This window comes from Candoia aspera, chromosome 2 (assembly GCF_035149785.1).
Source record: "Candoia aspera isolate rCanAsp1 chromosome 2, rCanAsp1.hap2, whole genome shotgun sequence".
Lineage (NCBI taxonomy): Eukaryota > Metazoa > Chordata > Lepidosauria > Squamata > Boidae > Candoia > Candoia aspera.
Window position 1 is genome coordinate 4,419,901 of NC_086154.1, and position 22,596 is coordinate 4,442,496.

Below are 22,596 nucleotides of genomic sequence, written 5' to 3' on the forward strand. Positions count from 1 at the left end.
ACCTGTTTGGGGCTTGGCATGTTGTGTGAACCTTGCTGTAGGTAAATGTAGATTGAGGTTTTTAAAAAGCAAGCCCTTCCTTCTGAGAAAAAAAAATAGAAAATGCTCCGAAATTCATTTATTCGTACTATATTTTGCAACACGCACACACACTCAGAAGACCAATCTGCTCAATGCCACTGCAATCCTATATCAGCTCTGGGAGATACTTCCTTCCATGGGGATAAGTGTTGTTCAGTGGTTAAATCCACCCCTTCCTAAACCTTGGAATTTATTTTCTTTTCCATCTCAGATACACAAACTGGAGGCCTTTGTCCATCCTCACATACAGACAAAAGTATCTCGGGCACAGAGGGCTGAATGGCCTGCTGCGGTCACTCCTGCGGCTACAGAAAGGGTCCTGTGAGTGAAAAGGCGTTCAGAGATCCCTAAGATTCCTCAGACAGATTTGGAGTTGTGTTGCAGAACAGAGGAAGAATGGAGACACAACCTTTAGCAAGAGGTGGGAGCTGTGGGGAGATCTGGGCAAGAACTGGGCAGAAGACCCTGGAGGCGGAAACCCTCCATGCAGAAGTTCAGCCCTGGAACTGCAGGAGCGTCCAATACCAGGAGGCCGAGGGTCCCCGAGGACTTTGCAGCCGGCTCCACTCCTTGTGCAGTCGATGGTTGAGAGCAGAAAAGCACACCAAAGCGCAGATGCTGGACCTGGTTGTTCTGGAGCAGTTCCTGGCCCTGCTGCCCCTGCAGGTGGAGCGCTGGGTGCGGGAGTGTGGAGCAGAGACCAGCTGCCAGGCGGTGGCCCTGGCCGAGGGCTTCCTCCTGAGCCAGGCGGAGGAGCAGAAGGAGCAGGTCGGGTTGCAGGTGAGAGACCCTCATCCTGGGAGCCCAGAAGGGTTTGAACGCTCATCCCCTCCCTACCAGAATTCTCTGCCATTGGTAATATATGGAGAGGCTTCCCTAATTCTTGTAGGACACTGTTCCATTATCAGTTCTTGAAGATAGATTTGGGACAGCCTCGGTCCCTTTCTTACTTTCCAGCCTCAGTGTTGGAGATTGGGGGCTTTGAAGTTGTGTTCAGAGAACAAGAATCCCCTTCATGATGTGTGAAGTGCATTAATTCTCCTTCTTTTCTCCTGCCTACTATTTCAAGTCCTTCACTGTGGAGATCAGAGATCCCGAGGGAAGGAGGAATCCATCCAATCCCCCTCCGGAGATGTTTTTCAGGGGGATCTCTCAGGAAGATCCAGGTCAGGACACCTCAGCAGGTACTCAAAGGTCCTCCCATTCCCCAGAGAGATCCGAACTGTCTCATTTTCTCTTCTGTAGAAGACCTCCGCCTAGTTTATTAATTGTGCATTTTAAAATTCTCTCTCCCTCACAGGGAAGACTCAAACAAAGTTGACTGCTCTATACGGTGGAGCTGAAACACTTGTTGGACCTCCAAGTCAAGTAAGAGGAGCAAATTTAATGATTAGACTTGTATTCTCCCTTTCCTCCAGAAAGACAAGCTGCTGTACGTAGTACTTTCTCCTTCAGTTTTTCCCTCTCGTTTGGGCTCGGGTATTTCCGTGTTCCTGAGCAACATGCAATGGAGAAGAAGAGGTTCAAGTTGCTCTCAGTCAGCATATCTTCCTCCCAAGTCTGTCGTTGGGAGGCAATGGTTTCTCATTTCTACCCTGAGATTCTCAGTAGGAAATATTTTTTTAAGACTCAACTCTCCTTTTTGCTGGTTATCCTTCCTACTATTAGTGTACGATAACTAATGTTTGAAAAACGTCCTTCAGCAGATAGAATGCTACTACTACAGCTGTAGCGACTGCTGAACAGAGACCCATTCTTTTTGTACTTCTTTCATTTGGAATTGTACAAGGCTGCCGAAGGATAACTAAATACTCACACATTAAAAGATGAGGCGGACTATTAAAATCCATTGAAGGTGGCCCAATACAAAAGTCTCTAAAGAAAAATTGTCCCGAAAGAGCATATAATCAAGGCACTTTGGGCTTTCAAAGTAATTTCTAAGGTCTGGATTTGGAGGCCAAAGTGTCCTTCTTTGCAAAGATTGAGAAATGTCCTTCCCAGGAAATTTTCTCTGCTTTTTTTGACCCCAGCAAATGGCTCTGGCAACTAGCAGATTCTGTGCAGCCTGAGGAGGAGCAGAAACTGGGTTGTGTGTCTTTGGAATCTTACCAAGTATAGACGTTTAACTTAGTGCAAATCTTTGGTTTGGAAATGAGTGGACAGTAGGACAGACCTTGCAAATCCTCCTGGGCTTATTCTGTTCTTTTTTCCTTGTTCAGGGGGGTCCTGTGTCCTTCGAGGAGGTGGCTGTGTGTTTCTCCGAGGAGGAGTGGTCTCTCCTGGATCCTCACCAAAAAGCCCTACATTGGGAAGTCATGCTGGAGAATTGTAGGAACGTGGCCTCTCTGGGTAAGGGTTTGCTACTCTCCAATCAGAGAGTTTGGGAAGACATTTGGCAGTCAGAGGCCCTCAGCTGTTTCTCCAACCAAATGTCATTTCCTGGGAGGGAGAAGGAAAAGATCCAGCCTTGCCTCCTCCAAGGCAGAAAATAGGTCAGTAGCTCTCTGCTTGGATGCATCCTGTGCCATTTCCCATCTGGTGAATTTTCCATTTTTGTTTAAACAGATGAGTGACAACCTCACTCCTTGGCTTGAGGAGATGCTAAATTCCATCACACGGATTGCAGCTTCTTGGGCTCCGATGCTTCCCTCTCTCTCCTAGGAAGGATTGTCATTTATTCAGGCACATAGGTTAATGACTTTTTTTCCTTTTTCACTTCTTTCCTGTGCCTTAGGATTAGGGCAAAATGGTGCCGTTTTTCCATTGCAAATATGCTGTTTTGGGTTCGTAGAAGAACTCTAGATTTTTTCTGTGCAGCGATGTGATTTTGGCAAGAGAAAAATGAATAGCAGATGGAAGTAGATCGGACAGGAAGAAAAGGCCGAGTTTCAAAATGCGTTTAGTGCTCACAGATCTCTGTAGGAATTGGCCCCTCTCCAATAAATATTAGGTTTTCTTCCAATATGTCCTTGGATGTTTCCCCTGATTCTTCCTTAACTTACTGACTCTGGGTGAGATTTCACTATATAAGGATAATTCTAAGAAAAAGGATGTGTTAGATGTTTTCAAAGCTTTTATGCCTCATGAATACAGAAATTATCATTTCTATGGCATGCCACTGTAAGCATGCAAAAGTGCAAGATATTGGAATTTGGCAAAATTTCAGAAGGAAATTCATGACTTCCTAGCGTTTGACCTTTTTCCCTAACCTTGCTGTCATTTTCACTCCTCTTTCCCTTTGAAGGTAATTGTGGGCAGGAGAATAAAGATTGCAGTGAGCCATTCCTGATGACCACGCAGGGAAAGAGAACAGGGAAGCCTTCAGTGCAAATGGAACTACAGAAACACGAGAGAAACGGGTCAGATAATTGGAATCAGGAGAGCTCATCTTCCATTGATGCTGCAATTCAAGACCTTTATCCCCCAGAAGGACAAATCCAGAAAAAAGATACTGGAAAAGGAGTAATATTATTCAAAGGCAAATTAGATGTCAATGAGCACTATCCAACCCACACTGAGAGAGATTATATACGCAGAGAAAGTGGAAAAAATTACAATTGGACTTTCACTCCTTCCTGTGAAAATGTGGGCCTTACATCTCCTAAAAGGATGCACACAGGTGAGAAACCACATGAATGCAAACAGTGTGGAAAGAGATTCTGTCGAAGTGCTTCCCTTACTTATCATAGAAAGGTCCACACGGGAGAGAAGCCATATAAATGCATGGAGTGTGGAAAGAGCTTTACTTCTAGCAGTCATCTTACTTCCCATAAACGGATCCACACAGGGGAGAAGCCATATAAGTGCACAGAGTGTGGAAAGAGGTTCGGTGGAAGTTCTTCCCTTACTTATCATAAAAGGATCCACACAGGGGAGAAGCCATATAAATGCATGGAGTGTGGAAAGGACTTTACTTCTAGCAGTCATCTTACTTCCCATGAATGGATCCACACAGGGGAGAAGCCATATAAGTGCACGGAGTGTGGAAAGAGATTCTGTAGAAGTACTTCCCTTACTTATCATAAAAGGATCCACACAGGGGAGAAGCCATATAAATGTACGGAGTGTGGAAAGAGCTTGACTACTAGCAGTCAACTTACTTACCATAACCGGATCCACGCAGGGGAGAAACCATATAAATGCACGGAATGTGGAAAGAGTTTTACTACTATCAGTCCACTTATTTCCCATAAACGGATCCACACAGGGGAGAAACCATATAAATGCATGGAGTGTGGAAAGGGATTTTGTCGAAGTACTTCTCTTACTTACCATAACCGGATCCACGCAGGGGAAAAACCATATAAATGCATGGAGTGTGGAAAGAGCTTTATTACTAGCAGTGACCTTACTTCTCATAAAAGGATCCACACAGGGGAGAAACCATATAAATGCACAGAGTGTGGAAAGAGCTTTACTGCTAGTAGTCGTCTTACCTCCCATAAATGTGCCCACACAGTGGAGAAACCAGAGGAATGCAAAGAATGTGGAAAGAGATTCTGGAAAAGTAGTTCCCTTACTTATCATAAAAGGATCCACACAGGGGAGAAGCCACATAAGTGCACAGAGTGTGCTAAGAGCTTTAGTACTAGCAGTCAACTTACTTCCCATAAAAGGATCCACTCAGGGGAGAAGCCATATAAGTGCATGGAGTGTGGAAAGAGCTTTACTACTAGCAGTTACCTTACCTCCCATAAACGGACCCACACAGGGGACAAACCGTATAAATGCATGGAGTGTGGAAAGAGCTTTACTACTAGCAGTCAACTTATTTCCCATATACAGATCCACACAGGGGAGAAACCATATAAATGCATGGAATGTGGAAAGAGCTTTAGTACTAGCAGTTACCTTAATTGCCATAAACGGATCCACACAGGGGAGAAACCATATAAATGCACAGAGTGTGGGAAGAGCTTTAGTACTAGAAGTTACCTTATTTCGCATAAACGGATCCACACAGGGGAGAAGCCATATAAGTGCATGGAGTGTGGAAAGAGCTTTACTGCTAGCAGTTCACTTATTTCCCATAAACGGATCCACACGGGGGAGAAACCCTATAAATGCACGGAGTGTGGAAAGAGGTTCTGTCGAAGCACTTCCCTTACTTATCATAGAAAGATCCACACTGGGGAGAAACCACCTAAGTGCACGGAGTGTGGAAAGAATGTTACTACTAGCACTTATCTTACTTCCTATAAACAGATCCATGCAGGGGAGAAACTGTATAAATGCATGGTTTGTAGAAAGAGCTTTACTACTAGCAGTCAACTTCCCATAAACTGATCCAAACTGGGTGGAAACCACATGAATGCAAAGAGTGCGGAAAGAAATTCTGTTGAAGTGCTTCCCTTACTTCCCACAAACAGTTCAACACAGGGGAGAGAAGCCATATAAATGCTTGGAGTGTGGAAAGAGTTTCTGCAAAAATGGGATTCTTACTGTCCACAAAAAGGTCCACACAGGGAGAAGCCACATAAGTGAAGGTTGTAAGGGATTGTTTAGGGAAAGCATTATCACTTAGTAAGCAGGGCAATGGAAAGACATCAAAGGCAAAGTCAGCCAGACAGGGTCATCAGTCTTGTTAATGGCAATGGAGAAGGAGGGTGAAGAAAGGATTTTTATTCAGTTCCCCATGAAACTTTAGTTGCGTCTTTGAGCTGAATGTGGGTCATTTCTCCTTATTAAAGAATTTATGTGTATCCTATGGCTTGCACTGTGAATTACTGGAAATCAGGGTGCAAGGGCCATGACCCTCATTCATTTCTATCCTGTGCCTTAGGATTAGGGGCAAAACGATGCCATTCTTCCATTGCAAATATGCTGTTTAGGGTGAATAGAAGAACTCATGGTTTTTCTTTCTCTGCAACCATGTGATTTTGGCCAGAGAGGAACAGCAAACGGGCAATAATTTGGGTAGGAAGAAAAGGATGAGTTAAGTTCTCAATGGTATCTGCAGGAATTGCCCCCCCCCTCCAGTAAATGTTAGGCTTTCTCCTAATACCTTCTTGGATGTTTCCTCTGATTCTTCCTTAATGCTGGCTCTGGTGAGATCTGACCATGTAAGTGTAATTCTAAATAAAAAGGATGGTTTAGATGTTTCCAAAGTTTTATGGCTCATGAATATGGAAATTGTTGTTTCTATACCATGCCATTGTAAGCATGCAAACCTGCAGATTAATTGGAATTTGGCAAAATTTCAGAAGGAAATTCATGACTTCCTAGTGTTTGATCTTCTCCCCTAACCTTGATATCATTTTCATTTCTCTTTTCCTTTGAAGGTAATCAAGGGCAGAACAACAAAGATTCCAGTGAACCATTCCAGATGATCAGGCATGGAGATGGATTCACTGGAGAGGGCTTGGTGCAAACTAAACTGGAAGTTTCCCAGCATTCTAAAGGAAATATTTATTTATTTATGTATTTATTTGAATTTGCATCACTGCCCATCTCCCCCCGACAGCAGGGCCGTTGAGTTTTTGCAAACATGTTTACTTCCAATTTTGTATAGGAGTTCTCGAGAGTGAGCCTGAAATTGCAGAGATGATGCCACCTCTTTAATTATCAAAATCGAAGTGATTTATTTTATTTATCTTCAAAAAGCTGAAAGCTTTTCTCCAGGGCACAGTTGGAATCAGGCCGCCTCACCTTTGGAAACCTATGGCAACCAATTGTCCCTGAGAACCCTCAAAGTATGTCAAGTCCCTGTACACTCAAACTGATGTAAAGGCAGGGCAGGAATCCTGTAGGAGATCTGCTGTTCATAGTGCTGAAGTGGTTGATTCCACCAGTGTTTGAAAAGTGGCTGCATGCTCCATCTTAAGATTTTGTCTTGGCTTCTAATGCATTGTAGGAACTGAGTGGAGCAGACCAAATTTCTAGAAGATCATGTTCAAACTGCTATCACTGCCCACGTTGATCTTCCTACCCTGTATGTTTTCTGAAAAGCTAAAAGCCGAGTGCCCTCTTAACTTCTTAAGGGATCAAAATGAACCAGCAAATTATTATAGGCTGGGGGAATACTTCATCAGTGGGATCATCTCAATGACACCTGTTCGGTTTCAGCCATACATCATCTACAAGCATCCCTCCATAAGGCTTAAGTAAGTAAGGTGCAATGTTTTTCCTCCCTTTCCACATGGTTTCTGTCTTATGGATTCTGGATACCTTTTCTGGGATTTGGATCTGGAGATCTGTTGCCCCAAGCATGGTTCCATGTCAAGTTTGTTTGGCCGCTTTGCATTCTGCAACCAGCAAGTTAGAATCATGGGCCTCAATCTGATCTGAAGGCTCCTTGCATGTTATTTCCAAAAGGAAGTATTTTGTTCCAATTCTTGATAGATTCTTGGTAGTTTTTCTACTCTGCAGTAAAGCCATCCGTTCATGTCAGCACATGCCAACACCCGACTATGTCTATAAAACAACAAATATTACTGAATCCATGAGGTCAAGGTAACTTTTTAGGAAATCAGATTAAATCTACTGCAAAATCCTGGAAGGAAAGATGATGAGTACAGCGGGGAAGTGATTCTAAGTTCAGCAATATATAAGACTGTCATTTTGTGTATATATGCTGTTTGGAGATCACTCTATTAAAAGGGTCACGTGTTTCTTTTCTTCTGAGGGTTACAATTCCCTAGACCCTATTCATTTGTGATCACTTACGTTCGACCAACTGAAGTCGTCTGAAGTAGTGTGGTAAGTTCCTTGTTAGGGAAAAAGCAAAACTTCATTTTTCCTTGAAGTGATGCTTCCTCATAGCAGGAATAATTCTTCGGCAGTTCTTTCAGAGGATCCTAAAGCAGTCCAACCGCTGCTCATGTAGGATTCACTATACCTTCTCTGACAAATGACCATTTCGTTCAGAAAATGCTTTTCTGTTCTGAAGAGACTTCTGATCATGCAAATGAATAGCTTATCAGCTGAAAAGCCAAAACTCTCTTTGGGCATATAGATTGGTTCATTTCTCAGTCATCCAAGAAGGTTGTAAATATGTAGTAACCTTTAATTAGAACTTCAGTTTAATCTACCGAATTACGTGCACTTTTGAATATTCATCGTCTTCTACCACTACTTGTCTTCTCTCCTATTGTCCTAACAGCCAGGAACCACGCTGAGACGAGGAATAGGTCTCTAGTGTTTATTACTGCTGCATAAGACAGAAAATCCTAACAAACTGAAGAAGCTGTCATGCGCTGCCTACCTCCGAATACATACTGCCCCCTGTCCGAATAGTGCCCCCCCCCCCAGTTTTCTGGTTTTTTACCAGGAGAGCTGTCAAAATGGTTTTTTTTTTTTTTTTTTTTGAATTTCCCGCCGGAGTATTTTTCGCCCCTCCCTTTGTTCCGCCCTCTACCACGTGCCTTTCTAGGGTGTGTTCTTAGTGCGCATGCCCAGGTCACACCCTGGGCGTGCGCATGCTCTGGCCACACCCTGTTTGTTTGGCTCAGTTCGACGAGGAGAGAGGCGTGGCTGGTCGGGTGCTTATCAGCTCCAGGTAGGGCCCTTCTTTTTTATTCTAAGTGCGTCGCCTTTGTTATGTGTGCTCCTGGGCGTTGCCCCCAGGATGCACTGTTGACTTGCTTGCCACTCCCCCGTGGGCCTGGGGCGGGGGGAGGGTGCTGGCGACCGCTTGTTACTGCCTCGTGGGCCCGGGGCGGGGGGGGTGAGTCCCGGGGGGGGAGGTCCACCCAAGTCGCGGGCTTGGGGGGGCCCTTTCCCTTGGGGCACGGTAGGCGGGGGGGGCCGCGGGGGAGGGGTTATGCAGGTGACGGTTTGCTAGTCTTGGTTTTGGCTTGTCAGGGTATGCCCGGTGAAAAGCCCGGGTTAGGTCGGGCGCGTTAACGTTGTGCGCCGCCACCCATTCTGGGTGGGGGAAATGTTTCCACCTGACCAAATAGTGTAAAGTTCCCCGTTGCCTGCGAGAGTCGAGTATGTCCCTTACGTCAAAGTGATGTTGCCCGTCGATCATCACCGGTGAGGGCAGTGGCGTGCTTGGGTGCCATCGAGAGGTGGTTGCAGGTTTCAGGAGGCTGGTGTGGAACACCAGGTGGAGTCTCCGTAGGTTGTGTGGCAGGTCCAAGCATATTGCCACCGGGTTCACTATCTGCGTGACTCGGAACGGCCCGATGTACTTAGGCCCCAGTTTTTTCGAGGGTTGGGGTGACTTTAGGAATTTGGTGGATAGGTAGACCATATCCCCCGCCTGGAACGTCGGTTGTTGGCGCCGGTGCTTGTCGGCCTGCTCTTTGTAGGCTGCCTGTGCATCCTTCAGCGCTGCCGTGATTATTGGCCACGATTCCGCAATCTTCCGTCCCCAGTCGCTAGCGTCCACCTGGGGTTCCGGGGGTTGTGGTAGCTCCGGTATGGGGACGAAGTCGCGCCCCGAGACTACCTCGAACGGAGTTTTCCCCGTGCTCATCTGGACGGCGTTGTTGTATGCGACTTCGGCGAACGGGAGCAGTTCGGCCCAGTCGTCTTGATGATAGTTGGTATATGAGCATATGAATTGCTCTAGGGTGGCATTGAGGACCTCTGTGGCTCCGTCCGTCTGGGGGTGCCAGGCAGTGGATAGGGCCTGTTGGGTCCCCGTCAGCTTTAGGAAGGCCCGCCAGAATTTAGAAGTGAACTGTGTGCCCCTGTCGGTCACCACACGTGCGGGACATCCGTGTAACCTGTACACGTGGATGAGGAAGAGTTTGGCTAGTTGTTGTGCGGACGGGACCGACGTGCAGGGGATGAAGTGGGCCTGTTTCGAGAAATAATCCTTCACCACCCAAATGGCCATTTTCTTCTGGCTGGGTGGGAGGTCCACTATAAAATCCATGGAGATTTCCTCCCATGGGCGGGAGGGTTCTGCCACCTGTTGTAAAAGCCCCGTGGGTTTGCCTGGTGCCCGTTTGGCCCTAGCGCACGTTGGGCAGGATGCTACGTATGCTTTCACGTCTCGTCTTAGCGCGGGCCACCAGAATTGACGCCTTGTTAGGTGTAGGGTCTTAAGGAACCCAAAGTGTCCCGCTTGCTTGGCGTCGTGTGATCTATGCAAGATCGCTTGGCGTTGCGAGTCCGGGACATAGATTCTGCCTTCCCCCCATGCCAGGTCCTGTGCCATCGTTACCTTGTCGGGGTTTGCCAGGAACCAGGGGTCAGTTTTGAGGGCGGCGGCGAGGTCCGTGCGTATCCCCCCTGGTAGTTGCGGTTGGCGTCGTCTGGTCACAGGTTGTCCCGCCGTCGGTTGCGCCGTAGAGTCGAGCTGCCTCCGAGCGCCGCTTCGGGTGGTCATGGCCATCCCCAGTTGCGAGGTGGATAGGACCGTCCCAATGGTGCCTGGGGCGGGCTCTTCGTCTTGGGGCAGTCGGGAAAGGGCGTCGGCCAGGAAGTTCTTTTTACCCGGCATGAACTTCAGCTGGAAGTTGAAGCGGCTGAAGAATTGGGCCCATCGGACCTGTTTTGGGCTGAGGCGTCTGGGCGTTCGGAGGGCCTCGAGGTTCAGTCCAGACCTCGAATGGTTGGGTGGCTCCCTCGAGTAGGTGTCGCCATGTTTCTAGCGCCAATTTTACCGCGAAGGCTTCTTTCTCCCAGACGTGCCATCGCCTTTCTGTCTCGGAAAATTTCCTCGACAGGTAGGCGCATGGTTTCAGGAGTCCTGTGGGGTCCTTTTGGAGTAGGATGGCCCCCAGGGAGAAGTCTGAGGCGTCGGCTTGGACCACGAACGGCCGTTCTGGGTCCGGGTGCGCGAGGATTGGCTCCATGGTGAACAGCGCTTTCAGCTTGTTGAATGCGGTCTGGCACGCGGGAGTCCAATACTGTGCCCGGGTTCTTGGCGCGTCGGGTGTCCCCCACCCCTTTGGTTTTGAGGAGGTCCGTTAGGGGGAGGGCTATCTCTGCGAACCCCCGGGCGAATGACCTGTAAAAATTCGCGAAGCCGAGGAAGCTCTGGAGTTGGCGTCTGTTGCGGGGGCGTTCCCAGTTCAGCACCGCCTCGACTTTTGCGGGGTCCATTTCTATGCCGTCTCCGGAGATTCGGTACCCTAGGTAGTCTAGGCGCGCTTTATGGAATTCGCACTTTGTGGGTTTGGCATAGAGCTGCACCCTTCTGAGCTTGTCGAGGACTTGCCTGACTAGGGTCACATGTTCCTTGTGCGTTTTAGTGTAGATAAGGACATCGTCTATGTAGACAAGGACCCCTTTGAACAGGTGTTCATGCAGGACCTCATTGATGAGCTGCATAAACACCCCGGGGGCCCCCGCGAGTCCGAACGGCAGCACTTTGTACTGGAAGGTGCCTAGGGGGCAGTTGAACGCAGTCTTCCATTCGTCCCCCTCCCTGATTCAGATGCGGTAGTACGCCTCGCGCAGGTCCAGTTTGGAGAAGACTTTGCCCGTGGACAGGTGGGCGAGCATGTCTTTCACCAGGGGTAAGGGGTATTTGTTGGACAGGGAAGCCGCGTTTAGGCCCCGGTAGTCGGTGCAGAGCCGTAGGGTGCCGTCTTTCTTCTCCCGGAATAAGACGGGGGCTCCGACCGGTGAGCATGCTGGCTCTATGAATCCCCTCTCTAGGTTTTTATCGATGAACTCCCGGAGGGTTGCCATCTCCTTCGGGGTCATCGAGTAGATCTTCGGTCTAGGTAAGGGGACATCGGGCAGCAGGTCGATCCGACAGTCCGTCTTGCGGTGGGGGGGTAGTTGGTCAGCTTCCGCCTCTCCGAAGACCTCGGAGAAGTCGGCGTATTGTTCCGGTAGGTCTGCTGTGTTAGCGGCGTTGTCCTGTGTAGTCGCCTCTGCTCGTCCCACAGTGGGGTTGGTTCTGCCCGCCGGAACTGGTGCCCGATACTCGCCGTCGCCAAATGTGAAGGTGCGGGTCTCCCAGTCGATGCGCGGGTTGTTTGTCGCGAGCCATGGCATTCCCAGGACTGCAATGGGCCGTCCGATGTGGGTGATGACGAACGATGTGCGTTCGGTGTGAGTGCCCATTTGCAGGGTGACCGGCTCGGTTTGCATCGTAGCTGGTTTCCCTCCCGCTGTAGAGCCGTCCAGCTGGTGGAATGCCAACGGCGTGGGGAGGGGGAAGCAGCGGAGGTCGAGTTTGGCGACTAAGTCGGGGTGGATGAGGTTTTTTGAGCACCCCGAGTCCACTAGTGCCGCGGCCGTGGTGGCTCCGTTGCCGGCAGACAGTTTGATTGCCGCCATTATCACGGAGCTTTCGCCGTTCCGTTGAGGTGGTCCGCGCTGCTGTCCCACCGCCTGCCTCGCAACGCGTTTCAGGGCAGGCGGGGAGCGTTTCCCGCCGGCTGGTCTGGGTCTACGTTGTCCTCTTCCCCCCAGTAGGTGTCCCAGCCTTCCTCTGGTGTCGCTGTGGCTCCGGTCATTCGGCGGTGAGGGGGCGGCGGCGGGTTAGGTGGTTTGGGGCTAGTTTTCGGGGTGGGTTTAGGCACACTGGTCGGTGGTCGGTTGGCGAAGCAATCTGCCGTCTTGTGCCCTAGTTTTCCACACCTCCCGCAGGGCCCCCGATTAAATTTCTTCTTTGGGTATGTGGGGCCGGCCGTCCCCACGTGTGATGTGGGTACCTGTTTGCAGGTGTTGTTCGTGTCTTCCGTAGTTGTCATGAGGAAGGTGCAGTGCGCGTGTTCTGCTTTCCCCGCGAGGTGGATCCACCCGTGTAGCGTTTCTGGGTCGTCGCGGTAGACGGCCCATTGAAGTACGTCGCGGTTGAGCCCCCTTTTGAACATTTCCAGCAGGGTGGTCTCGGACCAGTCGTTGACCTTCCCCGTGAGGGCTTTGAACTCGAGGGCGTAGTCTGGGACAGTGCGTGTGCCCTGTTTAAGTCTTTGGAGTGCACTTTTCGCCCTCACTTTGGCTAGTGGGTCCTCGAAGTAGCTTTTCATCTCATTGATGAAGGCGGGGAAGTTGGCGAGGGCGGGGGAGCTGGACTCGTACAGTTGGACGTACCAGTCCGCCGCCCGGTCTTGTAGTTTGATCGCCATGGCAGCGATCTTGTCCGCTTCGGAGTCGTAGGAGTGTCCGTGCCTCCCCATGAACTCCCTGGCGTTCGTGATAAAGAACGACAGTTTCGCGGGGTTCCCATCAAAGAAGATGGGGAAGTCCTTTGGGGCCCGGGCGTTTTGTGCGTCCCTTCCTCTCGCTTCCCGGCCTGTGGTGTCGTCCGCCTGGGCCGTCTGTTGACCTTCATTTGGCCCGTGGGGGTTCGGCACTTCGCTCGGGGTGTGGACCTGTGCGGGGACGTCGTTGGGCGGCGCGGGGGGCATGAGCGACTGAAGCATGGTCCGGAGTTCCTTCAGTTGGGTCTCCATGGCCGCGAGTCTAGCTTGTGCGTCCTCGTCCGCGATCCGCGCCGCCGCTGGGGCCGGTTCCGTCGGTGTGTCAGCGGGGGTGTGTTGCCGGTGGGGTTCAGTCTCTCTCGGCCGTTGGTCCACTTCCTCCGCCGTCTGCTGGGTTGCTTCATCGTCCTCCCCCGTGCTTACCGCCGTTGGGCTGTCGCTCCACGCCCGTTGCTGGGGTGCGATGTGAGGCGCGGGGTTCTCCGCTGGTCTCGGGAGGTATGTTGCTCCCTCCCGTGGTCGGGTTGCCTCCGTCGCCATCTCCCCTTGGGGTTGGAGCTGAGGCTCGGGTTGGGTCGGGTGGGCGTCCATGGCTCCGGGAGTCCGCGGTGCCTCTGGCCTCGATCGGTCCTCCTCTGCTTCTTGCCGTGTGGCCCGCCCCCCTTGTCCGCGTCGCGCCGGCCTCATCTTCCTGGTCTTCTCGCCGTCTACTCCTCCCGCGGCTCGTTGTCGTCCGGTGGGGCTCGGCGAGGCTGAGTTTATGACTCTCAGCTTTATGTCATGCGCTGCCTACCTCCGAGTAATACTCAGACGCTGATTCCGTGAAACAGGCTCTGGTTTATTCGCAGTGTAGATACAGTATAGGAAAAAAGCTGAGAGTGACAGGAGCGCGCCGGTGCGGGGTTTAAATACCCCGCGCCGGTCAGCGCCCCCTCACTCGCGGTTACGTCACCCCCCTTTGTCCAACACGCTGTCCTGCCGGTAGGTGAGGGGTTGCGAGGCCCCGCTGGCATTCCGGGATCGCCCATCATCGGTTTCCCTATTCCTCCGGTGATTGCTTTCAGCTGGGCGATCTCCGTTGCGTTAGCGCTAACAGCTTGGGTGTGCCTCGCGATCCGTTTAGCCATTGTCTCTTGCCCTTCAGTCTTTGTAAGTTGATGGCTACTTATCTTGAGCCCCTTCCCCTGTTTCCTTGTTGTTGTCATGTGTGCCATTGCGCTGATGTCTTCAGCTCAACGGCACTCATGACAGAAGCGTGGGAAAACCCAGACAGATAAAGAGTCTGGGCGGGTCTGATCTGTGTCTCTCTGAATGGCTGCTTTACTCCTCAGTACTACGCATGCGTTTTCCCCCCTGGATAGGGGCCCTCTCCTGCTCACCATCAGTGCTCATGACACATATAATCTGAACATCCATTTTCACCAAGGGCAAAATAACTCACCTTTGCCTCCTTCATAGTGAAACACACCCATACACATTTAACCTCCCATTTCAATTCTCCAAGCAAACAATGGAGGGAAAAAAATGGAAAATGGGCTTAATGAAGCTTGTGCTACAAGTACTTTCTGGTTCTTCCCTTGAAAAGTACCCTTGCCAAGAAAAGTAAAGGATCAAATATTTTAGAAAAACTATTTTCCCCTCCTAGTCCTGACGTAGCAAAGGCACCCAGTTTTATTGCAAAGGGAGTATTAGCTGATGGCTTTATCCCACAGTCATATGCTGCTGCTGACAGTGATGGAAATCACGAAGGTGAGAAACAGCAGGACTTGGGCATGTGTGTGTGTGTGTCTGTGTGTAATTTTTATTAAATTTTTGCAACGTTAAAAGATAAATGCAAAAAATATAGAAGAAAAGTAGGAAAGGAAGGAAGATAGAGAAGATAAACAAGTGTTGAAAACAAAAAGCAAAGAAAAAGAAAAACTTAAGTGACTTCCAATCTTCATAGCAGTTATAGACATATTTGATACCATTTCCCCCCCTTCAAAATTACATAACATGTTTCTCTTCTCCACAGCCATGTTGTTTCTAAACAAAAGGAAAATGATGTTCTTTTCTCCCTTCAGGATTGGGCAAAGAAAACATTGGAAAATCCTATCCTTCTTGTACACCATCCGTGAAGTTCACCAGTTCTTGCCCAATGCTACTTTAGGTTATGTCATCCATGACAACTATTTTGACCCGATATTAAGTTATGATGCCTTGCTAGACCAACTGTCCACTAAACAGGAAAATGTGCCAAACTACAAGTCCGGAAAGCAAAATAAGCTTTTGGCTGTTCTTGAAGAGGCTGAATTGGGCATCTCCAATCAGATTTCAGATGTTGAGCATCTACAAAACCCCACAAGTATGAAAGGATGGGGATTATGGCTTGTTGGAGGCCCTGTGATTCTCTTTTTCAGCATAAGTCTTATCACCAGCAATTCCTCCTGCACTCTCTTAAAGCAAGCTACAAAACATCCTTTTGCATTTTTTTTAAAGTGTGTCTTAAGTTACATTTTCTTCATCTCCAAGAACAATCAGTGGTGATTTCTATTAGAAACTGCAAGGAAAGCAGAATGAGTCTAGCTTCACATACTAGTTTCATCAAGTTTTTTTTCATTACAAGTTAATTTTTATGGCTGCCCATCTCAACAAGTGACAATTAGCTGATTTCAACCCATCTGCTGAGGAAGGGGAAAATGGAATAGCCTGGAACAGCACATGTCCTAGAAGTTGCAATGGCTGGCTGTCCCTTAAACAGCAACAATGTATGGTTAAAGTTTCCATTGGTATAAAATTGATTAAGGTGGTCACACCACACCCTGTCCTTTTTTGAATGTCAAGTGTCTGTGACATTGCCCTTCAATCCACCAACTTCAGTGTGGGCAAGATATACACTCCAGAGCAGAGAAATTGGTCATGCCTGACGCTTGGGAACGGTGACACTGTTCTTAGGGTTTATAATGTGCTTTCTCTTCTGACACAAAAGAGGACTGTAAGGACCAACCTTTTAGGTTGGAGGCCCTGGGCACGTTTAGCTTGGAGAAGAGAAGATGGTGGGAAGATGTAATTGTCATCCTGAAGTATCAGAAGGGCAAGTCATGTAGAACACAGGGCAGAATTGTTCAAAGTTGTTCCAGAAAACAGGACAAAATGTAATTGGGTTAAATTACATGAAAGTAGATTCTGGTTGAACTTCAAGAAAAAAAATACTGTTCAATAGTAGAGCAGATTGTGTTGCAAGGCAGTGGACTCTCCTTTGCTGGAGGCCATCTTTTAGGAATGCTATGGTATGGGATTCCTGCACTGGGCAGTGGGTTGGACTAAATGATCTCTAATGTCACTACTGTAATGAATGCCTATTCTAAAACACTCTCAGACTCATGAGCAGGAATGCAAAGATATCTGATTTATTAAAGAATAGTATGCAGGATCACAAAGAAAGCTGAGAATGATAAACTAAAAACCCTCAGTGCAAATGAGATCCCTCCCCCCGTAGAATCTTCCCAAGCTCACAATCCCAGGTGCTCCTAACGGCTTCTGTTGGTCTGCAGGAAAGTCCTTGAACAGAGCACATAACCCAAACACATTCCATTGAAATGAACATAGATACAGAGCTTGGTACAAGGTTTCACAGCAGCTCCCTCCCAAACAGAAACGTGCATCAGCGCCATGGCATGTGAAATGTTACGATGTACAGTGCACATTGAAACAGTGAACATGACATGCCCCACCCCCCAAAAGAAAGAAAACACTAAGCAGCAGGCTTTAAAGGGTACGCCAAGTGGAAATGGTGAATTAAATCAGGAACATGGCGAGCAGACACCCATTCAGGATGAGGAAAGTGTTTCCATCAGACCAGATACTGGAGGGTGCCGCGAAGCTTGCGAGAATCAGTGACCTCCTTGACCTCAAAGTGCTGTTGACCGTCAATCATGATCAGAGCAGGAGGAGGAGGTTGGGGATGCCAGCGGGAAGAGTGGTGGACAGGCTTGAGCAAGCTGCAATGGAAAACAGGGTGCAAGCGTTTCAAATTGTGAGGCAGATCCAACTTAACAGTAACTGGATTGATAAGACCAACAATAGGGAAAGGACCAATGAACTTGGGAGCAAGTTTTTTAGAGGTTTGTGGGGACTTGATGAATTTGGTAGATAGATACACTTGATCCCCAATCTTGAAATCGTGTTGCAAAGAACGATGCTTATTGGCTTGAAACTTGTAAGCAGCCTGGGCATCAGCCAAAGCCTGTTGAATCACCGGCTAGGAATCAGCAAGCTTAATAGCCCAGTCAGAGGCAGAACGTGTTTGGGGAGGGGGTTGTGGCAGTTCAGGGATGGGAACAAAGTCGTGACCAGAAACCACACAAAAAGGGGTTTGCCTGGTACTCTGATGGACAGCATCGTTGTAAGCCACTTCAGCAAAAGGCAGCAACTCCACCCAATTGTCCTGATGTTAGTTAATGTATGCTCTAAGAAATTGTTCAAGGGCGGAGTTTAAAATCTCAGTAGATCCGTCAGTCTCAGGATGGGACGAGGTGGACAACGCCTGTTTGGTGCCAATCAATTTTAAAAATGATTTCCAAAACTGGGAAGTAAACTCTGTCCTGCAGTTGCTGACCAAATGGGAGGGGCTACTGTGGAGACAGTAGATGTGGATGAGAAATAGGCGCGCCAATTGTGGGGCCGACGGGTTGGACGCACATGGAATGAAATGGGCTTGTTTGGAAAAATAATATTTTACAACCCAAATGACAGTTTTCTTATGACTGGGAGGAAGATCCACAATAAAATCCATAGAAATCTTGTCCCAGGGACAGGGTGGGCTGGCCACAGGCTGCAGAAGCCCCTGCGGTTTCCCCCCTTTTCACTTTGACATTGCACAAACAGGACAGGAAGCCACATAGTCTTTTACATTGCGTCTCAAGGTGGGCCACCAGAATTGACAAACCAAATGCAATGTTTTAACAAAACCAAAATGCCCAGTTTATCATCATGGGAATGCTGTAAAATGTCAGGTCATAAAGTTTCGGGTACATAAAGGCAGTGTTGCACCCATGCCAGACTGTTTTCAAAAGAAAAAGTGTCTTTATTAACTAGCAACCAAGTGTCAGATTTCAGCGCCTGGAGAAAATCTGTAACTGGCAAGGAACTTGCACTTTCCGTGTCCCAGACTGGGCTGGGGGCGGGGATGCCTGCGCACGGGTCTGGCTCTGAGTGACAGCAACTAAGCCCAGTTGTGGTTCAGTGAGAACAGTCCCAACCACATCTGCCACATGGTCAAGGTCCTGAGGTAAACGTGACAAAGCATCGGCCAGAAAGTTTTTCTTTCCTGGAATAAATTTTAACTGGAAGTTAAAGTGACTGAAAAATTGAGCCCAGCGAATTTGTTTAGGACTGAGACGCTGGGGGGTGCGGAGGGCTTCCAAATTCCTGTGATTGGTCCAAACTTCGAAAGGGCATTTAGCGCCTTCCAGGAGGTGACGCCAGGCTTCCAAAGCGGCTTTTACAGCAAAGGCCGCCTTTTCCCAAACATGCCACCGGCGTTCAGTTTCAGAAAATTTTCTGGACAAATAAGCACAGGGTTTTAAGTGATTTTCAGAATCTCTCTGTAACAATATAGCCCCAACTGAGGAGTCAGAAGCATCAGCTTGGACCACAAAGGGGTGTTCAGGATCGGGGTGCTGTAGAATAGGCTCAGCAGTGAAGAGGGTTTTTAACTTCTCAAATGCTGCCTGGCATTCAGGCGTCCAATTCAGCACTGCCCCAGGTTTTTTACTTTGCGTGTCTCCCCCAATCCCTTGGTATGGAGTAAATCAGTGAGGGGCAAAGCAATCTCAGCGAAACCCTGGATAAATTGGCGATAGTAATTACTGAACCCAAGGAAACTTGGCAATTGCCTCTGGGTGTGGGGACGTTCCCAACTTAAAATTGCCTGAATTTTTGCAGGGTCCATTTCAATGCCCTTGTCAGACACCCTATAGCCCAGATAGTCAAGTTGGGTCTTGTGAAACTCACATTTGGAAAGCTTGGCATAAAGTTTGGGATCTCTAAGCTTGCTTAACACCTGTTTGAGGAGGTGTTTGTGTTCCTCCTCGGTTTCAGTGTAAATGAGAACATCGTCTAAATAAACCAGGACCCTTTAAACAAATGATCATGTAATACTTCATTAATCAATTGCATGAAGACTCCGGGTGCCCCTGCCAACCCAAAAGGGAGGACTTTGTACTGAAATGAACCCAGTGGACAATTCAAAGTGGTTTTCCACTCATCTCCAGCTCATATGCAGATCCGGAAATAGGCTTCACGAAGATTGAGCTTGGAGAAAATCTTGCCCTTAGACAAGTGAGCTAACATGTCCTTCATGAGCGGAAGAGGGTACTTGTTGCAAATTGAGATGGAATTTAGCCCCCGATAGTCCGTACAGAGTCGAAGTGTGCCATCTTTTCCCGGAATAGGACAGGGGCCCCAACTGGGGAATTCGCAGGTTCAATAACCCCCCCTGACAATTTTTTGTCAATAAAGTCCCGTAATGCCTCAAGCTCCTTCTGAGTCATTGGATAAATTTTTGGCTTGGGCAATTGAGCGTTGGTAACCAACTCTATTGCACAGTCAGTTTTCTGATGGGGGGGTAGCTGATCTGCTTCCATTTCCCAAAAGACGTCTACAAAGTCTTGGTATCGATCAGGCAAGCCTTCTAAATGTGCCAAACTAGGGCGCGGCGTGGCAATTGCAGCCCTTCCAACCCCCGCACGTGAAACTCTCCCCGCTGTAGGAGCTTGGTAAAACCCATCCTTAAAAGTCAGAGTTCTGTGTTCCCAGTTTATATATGGGCTTCGATAGGTTAACCAGGGGATCCCCAGAATTACCAAGGGATTGCCAACAGGTGCCACTACAAATTTTAAAGTCTCATGGTGGCTGCCCATTTGCATTGCGACAGTTCCAGTGAAATGGGTTGCCGCCCCCCCCCCCGTTGAACCATCCAACTGTGCAAAGATCAAAGGCTGCTGGAGGGGGAAGCTAGGCAGGTCCAAAGCAGCAACCAGATCAGGGTGAATTAGACACCTGGAACACCCAGAGTCAACTAAAGCCCAGACCTCTGTAATTTTTGTGCGGGAGCCCAATTTCACTTTTACTGCTAAAGTGGGACAGTCAGCACTCACCATAGCATCCTTGTACCCATCCTCCTCCACCTGCCCGCAGGTGCTCTTCATGGCAGGTGGCTGGCATTTCCCGCCGGCTCCTTAGAGTCATCTCCAGCCTCTCCTGAGAAGTAGAATACCTCCTCAGCTTCGGCTGCCCCCTTGGCTGCTGTCATCCGCTGCGAGGGGGGGAGCGATTGGGCCGGCAGCTTGCCTGCTCGATCTCCAGCCTTGGCTTTTGGGCAATCAGCTGCTCGATGCCCTTCCTTTCCACATCGGAGACACTGAGCCCTCGCATAGCGCTGATCTCTCTCCTCTTCCCAGGCTCTATAGCCTGGCCGGGCAGCAGTAGCGGCACGTCAGGGTTGCCTCATGGTGGCTGGTGGTTTTTCAGGTCATCTGGTTTGCATGAAGGTATGCTGGGCATGCTCAGCCTTGCCGGCCAGACAGATCCATTCATACAATGACTCTGGGTCATCTCTACACAACGTCCATCATAGGACGTCCCGGTTGAGTCCCTCTTTAAACCGTTCTATTAAGGGGATTTTCCCAGCTAAAGCCTTAAACTCCAGGGCATAATCAGCTACAGACAGCTGGCACTTTTATCATTTTCAGCTTTATGTAATGAATGCCTATTCTAAAACACTCTCAGACTCATGAGCAGGAATGCAAAGATATCTGATTTATTAAAGAATAGTATGCAGGATCACAAAGAAAGCTGAGAATGATAAAAGCACGCCAAATGCAAACTAAAAACCCTCAGTACAAATGAGATCCCTCCCCCCATAGAATCTTCCCAAGCTCACAATCCCAGGTGCTCCTAACAGCTTCTGATGGTCTGCGGGAAAAGTCCTTGAACAGAGCACATAACCCAAACACCTTCCATTGAAATGAACAGAGATACAGAGCTTGGTACAAGGTTTCACAGCAGCTCCCTCCCAAACAGAAATGCGCATCAGCGCCATGGCATGTGAAACGTTACGATGTACAGTGCACATTGAAACAGTGAACACGACAACTACCAACCCTGTGTAGTAGATTCTTGCATGGGGCAGTGTTTGTTTGCTTTTTTTAAAAAAATATTTTTTATTAAAAATTTTGATTACAATAGTAAAAACACCCTTTCCTTATCCAGAGAGGTTCCACAGAACCAGTCTGCTCACTGGTTCTTTGGTCTTTGGCATGGCTGATGTCTCCGCTCATTCAGAAACATGCTAGTTCTCCAGGCCTCCCTGGGGCAGTGGTTTGGACCAGTTTCTCTCTATGGTCCCTCCAACCCTTACATTCTACAATTCTATGGAATAAATTCCTGTACTGGACAGGGAGCTGGGCTAGAGTTCCATTATTATAAGTGAAAACTGAAGGTGAATAAAAGCCTGTACTTTGTCTTGAAAAGTAAACCCAACATTCTTTCCTTCCCTCCCTTTCACAGATCAGTTACGAGCTCACTATTTCAGCCCTTCATAATAAAAAAAACAGTTCCCACATTTCAATTGGATGGACCCAAAAGAAGATCTTCAGAATGTGGCATTGTCCAACTGCTCCTGCATTTCAGACGGAACAGGATTGGGCTCTTAGCTTCAGATACAGACACTGGGGAGATGTTCGTGAGGACTCTTAACACCTTTGCTGGTCAGTGATGGAATTTGTGTGGCCTTTTCTGCAAGCATCCCAAGGCAGATAAGATACCTATTTTCCATAGAACTTGACCCTTTTCTATGGAGGACAGAAGCTAATGTATATGTTTATTATGGTGAGAGTCGCTCTTTTTGGCCTCCAATAAGCCTGATACAAAATCTAGTTCAGCAGCTGATGTCACCAGTGATGGGGAACGTCTGGATCACAACAGCTTTATGGGATATCACCTTGAACCTTTCTTACATTAATTTAGATTTTCGGCATGTCCATGGATTCTTTTCTTTCTTAATGTAGAACTCGAAAAGGATAAAATGTCAAAACCTTCAACTACTTCTCTCTCTGACATCAACACTTTTGTGGAGACAGTGTTTCACTGCTTATTCTTCAAGCCAGAATTGTCTAGAAAAGGGCAGACCAGGTGCAAAGAATCAGAGAAGCTGGAGACCCTGGTCCAGAATATCCCTGAAGAAACATTTTATCTGGACAACTACAACATGTATCACACTGTGCAGGCTGCGGCGTGTGCCTTCAATGCTGCCTGTTCATCCAGAGCCAAGTGAATGACAACTTTGGGCACTGACCCACAGAAACAGCATAGGATGGAACCATGGCAGGTAATCCTTTGCATTCATGGAAACTTCCACTGAAAGTAGAATGGTTCCTTCATGATGGCATTATGCTCTTGGATCCAGGTAGGAGGT

General features: G+C 48.4%; 2 protein-coding genes across 2 annotated transcripts; both read left to right on the top strand.

Annotated features, from left to right (window-relative positions):
• The first annotated feature begins 446 nt into the window (after positions 1–446).
• LOC134488846 (zinc finger protein 197-like) lies at positions 447–22,455 on the top strand. The gene is made up of 7 exons (XM_063291179.1): positions 447–861; positions 1,151–1,265; positions 1,382–1,449; positions 2,301–2,430; positions 6,363–6,471; positions 21,813–21,889; positions 22,190–22,455. The coding sequence occupies exons 1-7, from the start codon at positions 478–480 to the stop codon at positions 22,453–22,455; spliced, it is 1,149 nt and encodes a 382-aa protein (XP_063147249.1). The 5' UTR covers positions 447–477.
• On the top strand, positions 3,543–5,558 carry LOC134491960 (zinc finger protein 493-like). The gene has a single exon (XM_063296057.1). It carries the CDS (start codon positions 3,691–3,693, stop codon positions 5,365–5,367), a length of 1,677 nt encoding a protein of 558 aa, XP_063152127.1. The 5' UTR covers positions 3,543–3,690; the 3' UTR covers positions 5,368–5,558.
• Positions 22,456–22,596: the final 141 nt, after the last annotated feature.